The sequence below is a fragment of the Coturnix japonica genome, chromosome 2 (assembly GCF_001577835.2).
Source record: "Coturnix japonica isolate 7356 chromosome 2, Coturnix japonica 2.1, whole genome shotgun sequence".
Classification (NCBI taxonomy): Eukaryota; Metazoa; Chordata; class Aves; order Galliformes; family Phasianidae; genus Coturnix; species Coturnix japonica.
In genome coordinates this window covers 36,207,470-36,224,921 of record NC_029517.1, presented here as the reverse complement: position 1 = coordinate 36,224,921, position 17,452 = coordinate 36,207,470, and the positions used below count along the sequence as shown (strand labels likewise).

Here is a 17,452-nt window from a genome sequence, read left to right as displayed (position 1 = left end):
TGCACACAAAGTGAATCTGCATGTTTGAATCAAGTCCAAAGATGACCAAAAAACATGTATGAAGTGAGGTAGACTGGAAACTATCAGTCAGCAGCTCCATAGCATTATTATTTTTTTTCAATAAATCAAACTGTTATAAGGATTTTTTGCTAATGATGGACCACTTAGATGAATGTCACTGGATGCAAGATAGTAGCAGTACTCAAAATCTGCATTGGGTGCTTATGTAAGAGAATACTAAAGAGGCAAGGAGAGTGCATATGTTTAAGAGAGCCTAGATCTCCTGATGGCAGGAGACTGGGAGCATCCCTGTCCCACTGGATGGGCAGCCATCCACAGGCTCCTTCTCACCTCTGCAAGAACAGCACTGCTGTTCCTCTTCTACCGAATCCTCTCCTGTCTGCTTTGCAGTAGGCTGAACAGCATCCAAGAGAACAAAATGAGAGATTCAAACACGTTTAATGGTGTTTTTCCCTGTGTAGGGTTACAGCAAGTATTAGCCTTGATGGGACAAGTTTTCCAACCGAGATGGGACTTGGAGCATCAAACCACCAGAGTTTAACCTTCTTCCAGAGGCAGCACTATGAAACAACATCAGCCAAAAGGGTGTCCAAATGCTATAAAAATGAGGGAGGTGGCTGTATTTAAGAATCAATAAAATGAATATATTTTACTCAAGTATCCACAAGATACTTCTGTTAGCCAACATGGGTGGGGGTTCAGTTCTGCTTTTTGTTTTTCAAAGAAGATTCCTGGATTTCTATGAGAAAAATTATACTGTGTTAAAACTGAGAAAGAGCTTCTCTTTCCGAACAAGATCTCTCTCCAGGAAAACATCACAGAATACACCGACATTTCAGTACACTTTCCCTCACTACTGGAGAAGGCCAGTGCAAAAAAAAGCTGGCCAGCGCCTTGTTCACCTTCATTCAAAAGCATTTGTGTCTGAACTAAGATTTTTGACATTCACTGGACATAGATTCCTGTCTTTTCCCTGAGCCCTGTACTGGGGCAGTTTCCCTGTTTTGGAACGCAGAAGAGAAAATAAAGAACTTTGACTCTATTCTGCAAAGGGATAGCATGCAAACGTTTTAGGTAATTTCTTCACATTTTGACTTTTTTCATGAGATTGCCACCACTTACTACTAACTCATGCAGTTCTCAGAACAAAACTGATTTGGATAAATTTCCAGAAATGCAAACTAAATTTTTCTTCCGCCTCTTTTTTTTTCCCAGAGCTCTTTGAGCATCCACTGTTAATTCAGACACTGGCAGGTAGTGTTGTCATTTAGTCCTGTTACGCAACTTGGCTCCCAACATCTGCAAAAGCGAACGTGTTTCTCCAGATAGATTTGCTTTCCCAGGCTCCTGACTTTTCAGCAATGTGAGGTACTTTGTGTAGAGCTGTCTCAGTTTCCATTGAATCCCCATTTTCTAAATAGTTTCTGATTTTTTCAGAGATAGGAAAAGTCAGTTGTATATTTATCCTGAATTATCAAACACACTACAAAGGACCTATCTCAGATTCCAGGCACCGTGGCTAAATATTAAAAATACAGTGATCCTTATGCAAACAAGAAGTATACACGCCAGCCTCCTCAAAATCACAAATGGCTCCAGTCACAGAACCCCCAGAAAACAAACCTCAGTGGCTGGTCCGGACCTTCCCACTCTGAAAGCATCAGGCTCAGAGGTTAGCACCCAAAACACTGGGCATTCCAAATCAGCATTTTAAGTCACATTTAGGTTTTGGTATTTCTACGTATGCAAGTGCTGCAGTTGTTCACTTTTGTGAATCACAACAGATACGTCCCAATGTTGTTGACACATCAGAATACTGAATGTAAGTTTACCTTTTAATCTTACACTTTACATCTCTAATTTTATACCCACAACTGTACATATTTCCATAGTTATAATTTTAGTCCCCCTCAGAAACAACTATTTGAGATTAACCAGAAGCTTAAAACATATTTCCTGTCTTTAGTTTCTTTTTTGCAGCTTGACTAACTCATCAAATTGTCTATAGTTCAGCAAGCAGATTCAGTGTATCTGAGGAGAAAAAAGATAGCACAATCCATAGAAGGTGTTCACATGCCACATCTTGCCATCTTTTATCCATTTGAAGAATACACTTTTTATCACCACCTGTCCATAAAAACTAAAAGCTACTAAACCATCTCCTGACCTGGAGGTCTGGAGTGGGGAGGAGAATAAAGCTTCATAATTCAGGTGGAGATAGAAACTTTCTACTCCATCTGGACTGTCACAAGTCCACAAGGCCAAATGGGATCCACCTGAGAGCACTGGTAGAGGTGATTCCCAAGCCACTTTCCACCATCTATTAATGTTCCTGGTCAATGAGAAAGGTGTCAGAGGATGTGATGCTTCCTAGTGGGGCTCCATCTACCAGAAGAGTTGTAAGAAACATCTGGAAAACTACAGGCCTGTCAGCCTGACTTCAGAGCCAGGGAAGGGTATGGAACAGATTACCTTGAGTGAGATCGTATGGCATGTACAAGACAATCGGGGGACAAGTCCAACCAGTATGGGTTCATGAAAGGGAGGTCCTGCCTGACCACCTTCTATGACCAGGTGACCTATCTGGTGGATGAAGGAAAGGCTATTGATATAATCTACCCGGACTTCAGCAAAGCCACTGACATTGTCTGCCACAGTATTCTCCTAGAGAAGCTGGCAGCCCACAACTTGGACAGGAACAATCTTTGCTGGATAAGGAACGGGTTGGAGGGCCAGGCCCAAAGAATGGCAGTGAAAGGAGTTAAACCCAGCTGGCAGCCACTCAGTGCTCCACAGGGTTTGGTATTAGGGCCTGACCTGCTGTACAATTATACAATCAAACAATTATACAGTCCATAGGTAAAGAGAGGTTAAACAGATGTTTCATACGAAAGATTATCATGATAGAAGAATAATCTATGATAAATGGAAAACACCAATATTGAAGGTTCACAGTAAACTTCACAAAGGAGCAATCTCCAGAGAAAGAGATCCTGCCTTAGTGGCAGTCAGTCCTTAAGTGAGATCTGGGAGAGGTGGAGTCAAGCTCCACTCCTTCCGGTAGCACAGCTGAATTACCTTCTCCTGTGCTCCTGCAGCTGACTCATTGCTTGCCTCAGGTAGTTAATCAGAGGTTCAGGCTGGAATCAACAGTTTCCCATACACCTGCTTAATATCTTTATTGATGATCTGAATGGGGAGAATGAGTACACCCTCAGTGAGGTTGTAGATGACACCAAGATGGGTGGAAGTGAGGATCTGCCTGGGGGTAGAAAGGCCTCGCAGAGGAATCACGACAGGCTGGATAGCTGGGCTGAGGCCAATGGGATGAAGTTCAGCAAAACCAAGAGCTGGTCCTGCACCTTGGTCACAGTAAGCCCATACATCACTAAAGGCTCGAGACTGAATATTTAGTATCATACATTTAGTATGAAATTGTTGAAAAGTAAAGGTTTAAATCATCAGTGCTCTTTTAAACTGAAATGTCCAAGTGCTATAATTATCTCCTGTTTGACTTGTCTCTGTTTTCATATTACCCATTTGTTTTTACTGTTCAAGACTCCAAGCTGATGTCATTTTTGCAGAGACAAACTCAAGCAATACTTAAGGGCTTTTAGTGATTCTAAGACAAGGCGCTTTGAAAGTACAAAGCTAAGGCTATTTTCACCAACCAACACAGTCTAGAGCCCAAGACACATGATTATGCCTTCAGAAAGGCAGCAGCCGGCACACATGATAATCATTTCCTGTAACCCCCGCAGCCCCTTCGCTTGTGGACAAAAGATGTTTCTAGAACCAGGGTATTTCACCTTGCTGGATACTTGCTACAAGATGCAAAGCATTGCTCCCGCAGCCTCTCCAAACAACATATAGCAGTGACCTTCAGGGGATCTCTAGCAAATATTCTTTCAGAAAACCTGGTACAATTCTATTTATATTCTTAAAATAAAGGTACAGAAGAAGCAAAATTGAGACAAATAAAGCAAACCTTGCATATGCTTAGGCAGTCGGTCCTTCAGAGTGACCTACCAGGCACATAAGAGAGGACTGTACATTCCAAGGCAAAAAAGCCCAATGGAGACAACTAGATAATTCCTTCCTGGTGTGTCCAGCACAAAGGCATTGCCAGCACTTTGTCGCTGAAGTGCTCTGGACCTTATAGCCCTACCACAAGGGAGCTGGAAATGGGGAATCAGAGAAGAACCACTTGCATAGGACATAGCCTTTAAGAGCACAGATCACAGGGCAAAAGAGGCACCAGAACCAAAGTATAAGACAATTAAATAAGCAATCCAAAAGCCTGTGAAAAACAGGAACAAAATGAACTCTTGAAAATCTCACACCTCAGACATGAGACACAGCTCAAATAAAGTAGTAATTACACAGTTGCTCTTACCTTTGCCATCTGCGCTTGCACGCCATTTGCTTTGAGAGATGCTACTGCTTTCTGTGCTGCTGCCGGGCTGTCAAAATCTACAAAACCATAACCTAAAAAGTAAACAATAAACACATATCATTAGCCATGAGGGTGCACATAGATCAAGATTTCATTCCTTAAGGAAGACCTTTGCTTCTCTCACATTGTGTCAGTTTTCTGGTAGCACTTCCACCACCAGAAACCATCACACCGCTGTTTCTTGGCTTTCCTCCTGCCTTCTTTAGACCCAATTAGCCCTCTCCTGACCTAATAGGATCTAAATAAGTGCAATGACTTGAAGCTTCGAAGTGAAGCAAGGTGTGCAGTAGAGGAGACTAACAGCAGCCCTTTACCTGTCCTGATAGAAAAGTGAGACACTTTCCCAGTCAGTGCTCTGGTGCAGTGGGTTCCTGCCCTATTTCTTCCCAAAGAGGAGGCACAGTCCTTGCCACCTGCCCAGGTGAGCAGCCACCATCTCTATGCTGGGCAGCTGTCCCTACTTCATGATGCTGCCTGCATCCATTTTGCAATGCAAGTTCACATAGAAATGGTCTCTGCAGACAATGCGCCCTTATAGAAGGCTGTCACAGAAATCTACGGCTTGCAGAGGTTTAGATCATGAAAAAACAACCCTCCTTCCCTGTTCCTGTAACCACACAAGGATGAAGCTTTGTACGAGGAGTGTCCTAGGTCTCCACAACCAGCAGGAGCCGGGTGTATGAGGCAGGGAGCCCACAGCAGACTCCAGCAGGTGGGTGCACTGAGGGGAGACCTCCACACCTCTGCTGGGCCAGCAGCCACCAGGTAGCTGCAGAAAATAGCAGGATAATCAAGTCACAGCCTGCTCATACTCCACCCCTTTCACCTGATCACCTGGAATGAAGGCAGGGCCCTCACCAGGAGCTGCTTCAGGGCATCTGTTGAGCATTAGCTTAGAGAAGGTGCATCTGACAGATTGACAAGGAGTGGTCATCTGTTTTTAAGTGTCTTTACAATGCCAGTATCTGCAGTAGTTCAGTTTATTAACCACTCCTATCTTCTTTTTTTTTCTCCCACTGTATCCCTCCCAATTTCTTTCCTTCAACAATGAAGACTGGTAGGAACACTAGGACTGTTAAGCCCATACTGGACATCAGCCCTGGAAGTATTTTTGTTTACCCAGAGAAAGAAAGATGGGCAAGGAGGACAGAAAATGAATTTTTAACAACTTCTAAGCACTTAATGACACTTAAGTCTTGCACATAAAGCTTTCAACAGATCTTGGAAGACTTAAAAATCTCACCAAGCAGCTGCATGGATTTCACAATCCATCTAGGGAACCCTTTGAAAACCTGAGCCTACATCCCACTAAGCAATTGAGACACAGGTAGGCACATGCTGCTCAGCCAAACCATGGCTGGAAGCCACCTCTCCCCTGGAAGCCGTATGCTTGAAGCTGAACTGCCTGAAAGCTTTAATAATATTAGCACAAGCATATTTATAGTATCACAGCTCCTTCACAGACATCTCCATTTACTACATCAATACATATAATACAGGAGGCAACCACAGATACGCTTTCCCGCCGTATTCATTTTTCTCTTGCCAGCCTTTCTTCCTCCTCATGTGAGGCCTCATTGCCTTCCTGAGTGTGCCACATCTGTGCATGAGAATGTGTCCCTGCGATCACCTTGCCCCAGGTTATAAACATCTCTCTCAACTACTTTGGTATATATGCATTACCAACGATGAGATAATTTTGTGTGTATGGATTTTTGTTGCTGTTGGCTTAAATCTTATTTGCAAAGCTTTAAGAAAATGAAAAAGAAATTAGGGGGAAAAAAAAAAACAAAAAAAAAAAAAAACAAAAAAAAACCCACCAAGATTGTTAAAGAAAATGCTGACAAAACCTATGAAGATGCTGAAAAGCACTATTTTGATAACAAAGTCAAGATCTGAACCTTTTACTTCAATCTGTTTTTCTGTTGTTCTTTTTTGGAGTGTGTTGCTGGTTTTGGTTTTTTTTTTGTTTGTTTTGGTAGAGCATTACTACAAACTGAGGAAAAGTCTGAACAACTGTGTATTGGGACAGCACACCTCATAAACTGCCGTAAAAAGAACACTGGATTTTGGACAATAGAGAGGAGGTTGCTTTATCTATTCAGTTTCTCCCATTTAATTTTCCCCTTTTTAATGCTACAGAGCATACCACCTGGAAACCAGCCTGTTCTCCATGGCAGGTTGCTCTGCCTTGTTCTTCGAGCTGCAGAGCAGCACAGAAGCTGATGCTGCTTTGAACCAAAAAGTCTCTGTTACAGGAGAACAAGAGCCCTCCCTGGCTTCCTGTAGTGCCTCTGCCCTATGGGAGAGCAGCAGATCAGAGGCAACTGCTATCTTGCTAAAGGAGAGATCCTGTCAAGAAGCCAGAGCTGCCAAACGGGAAACCTGAAACGCACTGGGAAGTCATGGGGTGGCTTGGATCAAACAAACACAAATGATTTTTTTTAGGGTAGCAAAGTGCTCTTCTCAGGCCATAGAATTTATTTCTCACTGCATTCATGCCAGAAAACTTGGAGGTGACAGTGCAAAAATAAGCTAACACTCCCCTTAAAAACAGATAACGGCATCGGAATTTGACTTTCATCATCACTGCACAGCACACCATTCATGTATGCAGTATTATAATTGAATGGAATAGAAGGGAAGTGATTTTTAATATAAAATTCTAGACAGCACAGTAAGTATTCTCATCTAAGTTATTATTGCTTGCAAATATAAACTGGATTATTGAAGAGTGTTCTGGTGTTGTACTGTAGGGATCAGGCACATCTAACAGTGGATTACTGAAGATTAACATCAGTCCATAATGTTTAAAGCAGTGGATCTTTCCTAAACATTTATTCAATAGGCACTAGTGGCTAAGATATCCATGTCATAGACCCAACAATAGTCTCTAGACAAAAATCTTGCATCTTCAGCTGGCCATTATGCATTCTGGCATTAATACTACTTGCATCACTGCAAAGCTGCTCTTTCTCCTTCCCACAAGCTAATTTCCATTCCAAGCATCTTCCTGGCCCTCCCTGCTCCTGACACATCTCTCCACCACACAGAGAACATCAGGACAAAATCACTCCATGGCTGCAAAGCACTCCAAAGTACATCAATCTGCTGCAAGGGAAGCCAAGTTCCCAGGCTGCTTCAGCACTCAAGTATCCTTACAAGAACTCTGCAATGGTATGGAACAGAAAAACAAGCATGTGCTTTTCTGCACAGTTTATGTTCTTCCCTGTAGATGTTTACAGGCTACATTGATGATCAACACTTAAGTTTTTCATTTGTTTAGAACCTCACTTCATTTATATTTTCTTGTTGTTGTTTTGGGCACTGAGGAAGTAGCACAGGCTATATATTTATATATATATATATGGATGTATTTTTGTAAGTTTATTTTTAACATGACTCTCACGGTAGACTGAGTTTCATCAGCAGCTAAGGCTGGGTGCTGTGACATCTCCTCCTGCTCTCCCCATAGCACACATGAGCACCCAAGATGTGAGAGCCCTGCCCTTTAGGCCAGGCCAGGATTCACCCTGGCCCCTGGCCACACTGTGGTGGTTGCCTTGGCAGGTGCAGAGACAGCTCTGGCCGCCCAGTCTGGGCTACCCGCTCAGCCAGCCGTTCCTTGGCTCTCTTGGGAGGACGCTGGAAATGTCCTTTGGGACAGATTCAGACTGGGGGCTGCCAATTGGATGCTGCTGCTGGAAGAAAATGTCTGCATTGCTTCTCTTTTTCTTTAAAACAAAGCAGAACCCACCATCCACACCCTCTCCTATCTTCAAATTCCAGAGCTTGGCTTAGTGTTGTTTTTTTTTTTTTTTTTTTTTCTGGGTTTGTTTGTTTGTTTTCCCTTGTTATTTTGATCACTGCCTTATGAACATTCTCGTCTATAAACTTTTTCTTTTCCAGTTTTTGTGCAGAAAATCATGTAAAGCACTTGCAGCCTCTATACCAGGACCTCCAGATTGCTCACAGGAATCTATCTCCACCACAGGAAACCAAAACCAAAACTATTTCCTCTTTCCTCATGAGGCATCCTGCCCTCTTTGTTTAAGATCACAGAGCACAAACAGGGAGAGCTAGATTATCCCTTGCTGCTGGGAGAGTCAGAAATTGAACTTATTATCAATGCAAGGCCCTTAAATCAAGGTGAGTTTGGGTACAGTGATTCCAGGACCCCCAAGTTATTTTACAGAGGGACATGTATGACTAGTTTGTAAATGTGAATACAAAAAAAAACCTGACAACCCACACACCAGAATACAAGACAAGACTATCTAGATTAATTGTTCGACCTTTCCTACAAGAAATAAAACGGCTGTAATTTTGTTTTGGCTTGACGCCATTAGAGCTAAATAATTAAATTTCAGGAATAAAAGCGGTGATTTTGTACCTGTGGGGGAAAGAAAACAGCTAAGCGTCAGCAAGCGCAAGTTTATAGCTCGCTGCAGTAAGTGCTACCCGAATACCGCAGCAGACTCTAAACGTCTCCTACAACCCCAGCAGCTGGGGGCCTCCTGCTCTCCATTCCACAGCTCCGTAATTAAGCTTGGCAGCAGGTTCAAATGAATTAAAACTGAATGTCACTATTTCCTCAACAAATCCCTCATCCTTGTTTTTTTCTGACTTGTCAGGAGAAGACCAGCAGAACAGCAATTAGTGGTAAGCAGTGCAGTGAAAAAGAACCAAGTATACACTAATTAGGTCACTCGCCAAACACATTCATTTCATTGGCAGATTTAATCAATGTTTTCCTGAAATGTCTTAAATCTCCTATGCTAATTTAAAGTTTTGTTATTGTTGTTACTTTAAACACAGATGGGATGCCTGGAGATTTTCAATTGCTTTCCGCAAATCCACTTCAAAATAACAACTCCTCATATACCATATCATCAACATTTAGGCACAGGTTTTAGGAAATGGCCTCTAATTTTATGCCAACATTTTTGTGCCTGCAAATACCTGTGGGTGCAGTTCTGTGGATTTAAGTAATTGCAGGTGTGTATAGCTCTAAGACATCAAACTCTGAATTGCCCTGACTGATTGGGTACTTATGGGTAACACCAAATAATTTAAGGTGCTACCTGTCGCTTGCTATCCCCACAGTTATGGCAAAGCTCTACAGCGGTAGCACGGATAATGATGTGTTTCCAGTGGGCACGAGTCCTTCGCACGTGGAAGCCCCATTGCACAGTAACATGAGTGAAAATAAAGGAAAACAAAAAAAAACAACAACAAGTGAAGGCCAGGAGAAGTGTGCTTTCCCAGAAGCAAGGTGTGGAACCTTCGCACTCAGCTGAGCTGGAGATCTGATGCCTCTGGCAAGGCATGGGAAAGAAGAAGCTGTGATGAACGACAGAGGATAAGCTGGGATTGGGAAACTCTGCTTTACCCTGCCACAAGGCCAAACATCACATCTGACTCCTGGCCAGGTACTGCTTTTAATCACTGAGATTCAAGTCAAGTAGAACTCTGCATTTTACAACAACATGTTCACACAGAAATAAGGGAAAAGAACGGATGATGCACCCAGACAGGAGATGGAGGAGATCGTTTATACACACTGGAATGGAGTGTGTACGTTCATTCAGCTAATCTTGTGGAGTTTTTTTGTTGCTTCTGTCTTAGAGAAGTATGTAAACATACTGATGGGGAGCTCATGAGTACTGTGGTGCTCCTCCAATGAAGTCACCAAGCTCCCTTTGTCAGAAGTTATATTATACATATATAGTTATATAGTTCTCTATGTATAGTTCTATGTATCAGAAGTATTTTTTCCATTAGCTAGGATCTTAGCAGAAACAGAATGCATCCAGACTGAATGGCAGGAAACATAAAATGTGAAAATTTTGCATAAAAATGGACATGTCTCACAATCATGTAAAGATGAACTAAAACTTGGTTATGTGCAATTTCAACAGTTCCTTTATACTCAAAACTGATTTTCTATGACTGGAACAGCAGGCCATCTGGGGTTCTGCTTCTAACCAGTACCTTTTTAACATAGCAAAGTTCTGACATCTTCTTTTTGGACATCTAGAATTCTGTATTGCAGACCTCAAATCCAGAACAGACAAGACCATGGATACAGTTTGCACCAGGTCTTCAAGAAGTATTAACTGTTCAGAAAAGAAGGACATGGTGATTTTAAGACAACACTTCATTTTTATTTATTTATTTTTTAATCAGCTTGTTTATTAACGTTACTCAAAGTTTGGGAACTGAATATCACTCCCAAAAGGGGTTCTGAAAAAGGCAAAAATATCAGTCTTGGGAAGAGACAGAAGTCAAAACTACCTGTTGAATTGGGAAATCATGAAATGAAATACACTTATCCTGAATACATTTTTATTCTTGAAGAGGTCACATCCAGACATATCTGCTTGAGTATATTTGAAGGCACCAGCACAAAGTTTCTACACAAATGCTAATATATTTACAGGTATACAACTCAGCAAATATATAACGATCAGTGAAGTGGCTGTCCTTCATGCTTAGATGGAACCACTCAGATTCCATTTAAGAATAAGTCAATTTTAGCTATAAAGCTCACTTTTGCCCAGCATGTAGAGTTCTCTTAAAAAGTAGTGTTCATTTTGACAATCAGGTAGTCCACAAAAAAGCGATTACCCAGTAATTTACTATGCAATTTTCAGCCTTTGTTTTATGCTCAGATAAAGAATCAAATTAAAGTCTTATAAGCCTTGGAAAATTAGACTTACAGAGCAAAGAGGTTGAGTCGCCCTTGAACACAAAATTACTGAAAACAGATTTTTCTTTCATTGTTCAGATTGTGCTGAAATATTTCTCCGTCTCCAAATGCTCAGAGTAATGGTAAAATTGTCTAAATGATTACTGTATTTAAAGCCCCACTTTGTAACAGCGCTCTCAGTGACTAGAAAGTGGTGAATCCTCACATTTTAATTAAAACAGCTAATATATAGTTGGAAAAATAATTGGAAACTGAGATTTGCAAACACAAGACAGAGAAGACAGTCCCTTCATTTCAGATCACCCCCCAGAGATGCACCTACATTGTTAAGTATGCGTATACAGCTTTATCTTTTGTTTGCTTTAGTTTGATATGGAAACATGGCACAAAACTGTCACTTAGATTATATTCCTGCAGTGATTTCTTTTTACCTCTTGCCTTATTTGAATCCCCTTTATCACAGCAGAACTTGAGAAAAGCAGCCCTGACAGTAACTAACAAACCATTTTTAGACATCTGTTTACAAACACATTCTTAATTTGAATATTCAGTTCCTTTGATTTAAACAGAGTTTATATAAATGCAGGTTATTATTAGTTGCACAACTAATTAATGATATTTACAGGCAAAAACACTAAGTGTGGAGCTTGTGATTATCCTTTCTTACACTTTAAGCTGTTAATAAATTCAAACCTTTTGCAATCTCTAGTAAGTAAATGTAACAGTACGAGGAATGCTATAAAATTTTAGGTTGTGGGAAAGAAGTACTTATTAAATAAGCAAATACACATCTATTTTTATTCTCTTGGAAAAAAGTTCTTCAAAATCATTCTCTCAAGAATAACAGAAGCAGACCTTACAAAAATTATGCATGAAATACGGTTGCAATAACAACAGCAAGGGAGAGAGGGAGGAGCAGAGCAAATTTCACAGGTGCCCCAGTCAAGAAAGTGATACTGCACTCAAAGACCCTTGCTCACCATTTATGTGGCGTTACTGTCAATTCAGAACCATGAAGACTGGGAAACCGGAGAAAACTCTAGAAAGTCCACAAACATAACCCCCCAAAATCCAGTAGAACTCTTTGATTACTCCTAAAAAATGTGTCAAGTGTTTGAGGTCTTAAGAATGACACTGAATGTGAGTGAGTATCTGCAGGTAAGCAAATTACAAAGTATTATCGATGTGAACATTGAGGGATAAGACTTCACAAGCACCTGTCACAGAACAAAAATTATGGCAAAAATAGACCAAGAGAATAGTTAAGAAATGTTTCATTGTATTCTGCTAACAGTGCAAACTTAGATGATTTGTACAAAGCAAATGATTGAAGTCTCATTGCTCGAGTTACCAAATGCAGGCTGAATGAAGAAGAGAATGTACTGTAAATAGTGCAGTGGCAGAAGACAAGAGATAAATGAGTTTTTCCATCACCACTTTTGAATGTTACTCTCTCTGCAAGTCTCATCAATTCATTGTAAAAATCCAAAACCAAGATAAAAACTTTTAAAATAGGTAATAGCTCACATTTAAAATTTCTGTATACTGAAACATGATTTTGTTTTATATCTATTTTGTATTACAACATTTCTTATTACACATCAGTATAAGGCATTCCCTGTTGCTCAGGGGCTGAGCTAAATTTCACAGGTTAAGTAGCGGCTGAAGAAAGCAAAATGTTCTCCCAAAAAGCAAGTACTCCAAGAGCAGTGCTCAGTTCCATATTTACTTAAAAGTGAGGGAAGGATACAACAACAGATTCTTCCCTTGACTGAAGAAATGCCGTGACTCACAAGCATTAGTGTTTTGCAATAACCACAAGAAGACAGCCAGAACTTGCACTTCAGATTAAGTTCTCACTTTCAGATCCAGATCCACGATATCCATTAATAGTGTCACCAAAAACTAGACATGAGCCTCACAGACAAAAGTTGAAAATGATTGACTTTTTAAACAATTATTTTTCATATTTTCATATTCACCTTCCTCTTTAATTTTACAGCCGTTTCCAGATTTTGAAGATCCAAAATACCACAAGAAAGACTGTTTTCTTGGTATTCCTAGCCAGCAAGAAACACCGACACTCTCATGAGAAAGTCTGTTCTTATGAGGTTTCATGCTCAGTTATGTAGACTCCAGAGCTTAACTTAGCTCGGATAATGTTTGAGTAAGATATGAAACCAAATCTCTTGGGATTTGTCCATCACTTATTTTAGAGCTGAGTAACTTGAGTGAAAAACCTGGTCTAGAGAAACAGCTTAGAAACAAATCATTGAGCCATAACCCCTGAAAGCTTTTATCCCCTGTGTAGACAAACATTTCTTTCTACTGACTGGACCAGAGGTTACCTGGAGCTAAGCAAGTTATTCACCAGCTGGTCAGCAAAGGGGCATGTACCCTAAGAAGCTGTAAGACTGACTGCAGTGGACTAGTTAAAAATGATGTTAGCAGTCACACTAAGCACCTTGCAGGCATATCACATCACTGCAGCAACATTTATGGGACAGAAAAGGAAAAATAGAATGTCAATGGGAATTCTGCTTTCAGTGTATGGTGTATTTATGGGAGAGAGCAATGAAATATTGCTGGAAAAAAGTGAGGTCCTTGGGTAGTAAGCTTTTCCAACAGTAGGCTTAAATGTTGACAGTATTCTAGGAGGCAAAGAAGGATGTTCTGAATGACACGACACTCTTTGTCAGAAATGAAATATTCCCTTCTCTTCCTCTTGATGCAGGATTGCTTGGCGATCATAACATTAAGTAACTACAAATGCAAGTGGGAAGAAACAATCTGACAAGAGCAGATGCACTTGGTGATCACACTGTGATTACTGTACTTTATTAAAATAATTTTCATTTCAGTATGTTTTGACAAGAAAATAGAAAGCATCTTGTGCAGACTTCAGGAAATATTAAAATAACCCAAGGTGATGAACATGTTATTATCCAGCCTGTTCCAAAGAGATGATGCTCAAGTACTGAAATGGTTTTCATTTCAAATACATAATCATTTTCAAGACACCACACTTGAAAAATTGGATTGTATATTTGTCACACAGTAAGCAGTGATAAAGAGCACAGCAATTTATGTTCCTTATGCAAACCACTTGTAATTCAGAAAACTACTATAGTTTCTAAGAGGCAGCAAAGAGATAGCACTTTCTGAAGAATTGAAATGTGTGTTGTTTTTTTTTAATGCCAGTTGGCCAATTCTGGCATGTCAACCTTTGCTATAATAAACATTTTGGATAACATGCAAAGAGCTCCTTTTCCAAAGTATCAACACTCTACATGCCTTGGAGATCTAGGCAGAGATGAGCAATATGTTGTGAATATTTCATTACATGGATACTAAGAAAAGAATCATGACACTACTGTCAGTGCTAAAATACCAATGACTTTCTGAGCATGAGGGAAGTGTGCTTTCAAGGAATAATTTCTAGGGACAGTGCTGCTCTCATTTTTCCTCCCTTACCACTCCTTCAAGGGAAGATCAGATCATGTAGGGATTGACATTTTATGGAAATTGTGGAGCACTGCAATGCCCAGGAGCGTCCAACCTGGATTAAGTTCTGCAGTGTAAATTCTTCCTTTATCTGTTCCCTTCCCAAAGACCCACTGAGCCCTGTGGCTCTATACCATTTTAATATTTTCTCAATGAGAGTCAGAGGGAAGTAGAGTGTCATCCCTTCTTTAACGCTCACCATTACCTCTGTATGACCAAGGGCAAGGCAGCATAGAGCATGATAAGCCACAACATGCAAGTCAGAGGAAAACCAATGTAAAAGAGACAGAGCAGGTTCAGTGTACATAGATTTTGGTCTTGGATGGTATTTCAAGCAATCAGTATTGACGTATCCCAAAAGTATGACAAACATATTGCCCATCACTATTTGCCCATCACTATTTATAGGGATTTATGGGTTTTCCTTTTTTTTTTTTTTTTTTTTTGTGCAATAGATCCTCTTGAGGTTAAATATTAGTTTCTCCCTCTGAGCCTCTCATCATATGTCTACACATTTATCTGTAGCCTGAAGTTCCAAAAAAGCTATTATTACAGTACTCTCGAAATAGCTATTATTTCTCCAGGGGGAGGCAGGGAGGGAGGGAAGGCAGGAGGGAAGGAAAAGGAAGGAAGGAAGGCAGGAGGGAAGGAAGGAAGGAAGGCAGGAAGGAAGGAAGGAAGGAAGGAAGAGTGAAGGAGTGAAGGAAGGAGTGAAGGAAGGAGTGAAGGAAGGAAGGAGGGAAGGAGTGAAGGAGGGAAGGACAGATGCAAGGAAGGAAGGAAGGGAAGGCGAAAGGGAAGGGAAGCGTAGAAAAAGGAGAAGGAGAAGGAGAAGGGAGAAGGAGAAGGAGAAGGGAGAAGAAAAGAGAGAAAGCAAAAGAAAAAGGAAAACGAGAAAGGAGACAAGAAAGAGAACAAGGAAAAGAAAAGAAAAAAAAAAAAAGCACAGATGAAAAAGGAGAAGGAGGAGGAGAAGGAGAAGGAGAAGGAGAAGGAGAAGAAAGAAAAAGAAAAAAAAAGGAAAAGGAAAAGGAAAAGGAAAAGGAAAAGGAAAAGGAAAAGGAGAAGAAAACGACATAGAAAAAGAAAAAGAAAGAGCTGAGATGAAATCACATCATAAAATCTCTATCCACGATCTCCAATCCATTTTTCAAATTCAAGATATTTTTACAACCTACATAAATGGAAGATGCAGATAAACTGAAATGTTGTCTTTTAATCGAATCTGAATTTCTGAACCTGTCAAAGTTTTCCTATAACTACAGGCCACATACCTCAAGTATCTGAAAAAGAAAAAATGAAGTGAATAATATAATGTTTTAACCGTAAGTAAAATCCTTTTTTTTTTTTTTCTTTTTCTTTTTTTTTTTTTTTTTTTTTTTTTTAAATAATAGTGATCTCTGCTCATAAGAATAAATATTTATTTCCTGAGAGTTAAGGTAGCTATTTAGTGTTATTTTGACTGTCAGCTTGCATTTAAAATCACCTACTGGTACACTACCCAGCAGTTACACATTGCAAAGTCATGGTGAAGGACAAAAACTAGAGACTACATTGAAACTGCCTGCATAATGACTATGAGACACTAAAGGGTCAAACCAGGCAAAGGACGACTGCCTCTGCAGAAGTACCAATATGTAGAAAGCTTTTTCACACTGAAACTTGTGTCCACAACAAGCCTTCACAAGCTCGTAGACAGAGACCAGAAGAGGTATCTGTGGTCTTTACCCATCACAAGGTGAACACATGGGGGTTATACCAGTGACTCTCAGAATTTCACTAATGTAATTGTTTATATACTGGAATGCTCTGAAGTGATGTATCCTTATATCACCCTTGCTGCCTTCATAGCTGTGCCCATTTTTTGGCTTTGCCACTTAAAAGATCATCTGTGTTCAGTTTTGGGCCCTTCACTACGAGAAAGACATTGAAACTGTTGTGCAAGTCCAGAGATGGGCAACAAAGCTGTGAGGGATCTGGAGCACAACTCTGAAGGGGAGTGGCTGATAGAGCTGGGACTGTTCAGTGCGGAGAAGAAGAGGCTCAGGGGAGGTATTCTGGGGAGGCTAGGTTGAATGTTAGGAAAAATGTCTTCTCCAAAAGAGTGGTGAGACACTGGCACAGGCTGCCCGTGGAAGAGGTGGAGTCACCATCCCTTCAGGAAAAATGTTAACGTGGCACTGAGGGACATGGTTAGTGGGAGTAGTGGAGATGGGCTAATGGCTGAACGAGATGATCTTAGAGGTCTATTTCCAACCTTAATGATTCTATGATCTAATACATTTGTTATTCTTTTTCTTTATTCTTTAAATAAACTTGCAAATTCCAGTGCATGGTTTTTCCTATTACTTCCTAGGTGGATATTTTTTTCTATTGGAATTTTTTTCCTGTTTCTCAGACTCCAGGATCACCTAATTACCTTTCTGTATAATTGCCAAACACTTCTAAACTTTGTGTAATGAGCAAGTATCAAGGGAATTTTAGTAGCAATATCATTACAGATGAGATGGGAAAACCAGCACCTGCCTTAGAAAGACAGAGGTAGCCAACTGTTGCCAATGAGGTCGATTGACATGGCTAAGCTGGATACACAGTGTTATCATCAAGGAGCTACATCACTCATGACATTCCTCAGTAGCTCTTCCTAAACATTCAAGCATCTTCTGAACATACAAGCATTTTGTTTATGGTCTCTGAAACCTTAAGGGTTTAACTAAAGAGTAAAATCATTGCCATATATTGCAGGTGAAACAAAATAT

The 17,452-nt window shown here is 40.4% G+C and overlaps 1 protein-coding gene across 9 annotated transcripts in view; it reads right to left on the bottom strand.

Moving 5' to 3' along the window:
* The window catches only part of RBMS3 (RNA binding motif single stranded interacting protein 3), a 689,820-nt gene that overhangs the window by 248,944 nt on the left and 423,424 nt on the right, over positions 1–17,452 (bottom strand). For all 9 annotated transcript variants that reach the window (XM_015853914.2, XM_015853918.2, XM_015853919.2 and 6 more), the window contains one exon: positions 4,418–4,509. In XM_015853914.2, coding sequence (XP_015709400.1) covers positions 4,418–4,509 — 92 coding nt within the window. The remainder of the gene's footprint in view (positions 1–4,417; positions 4,510–17,452) is intronic.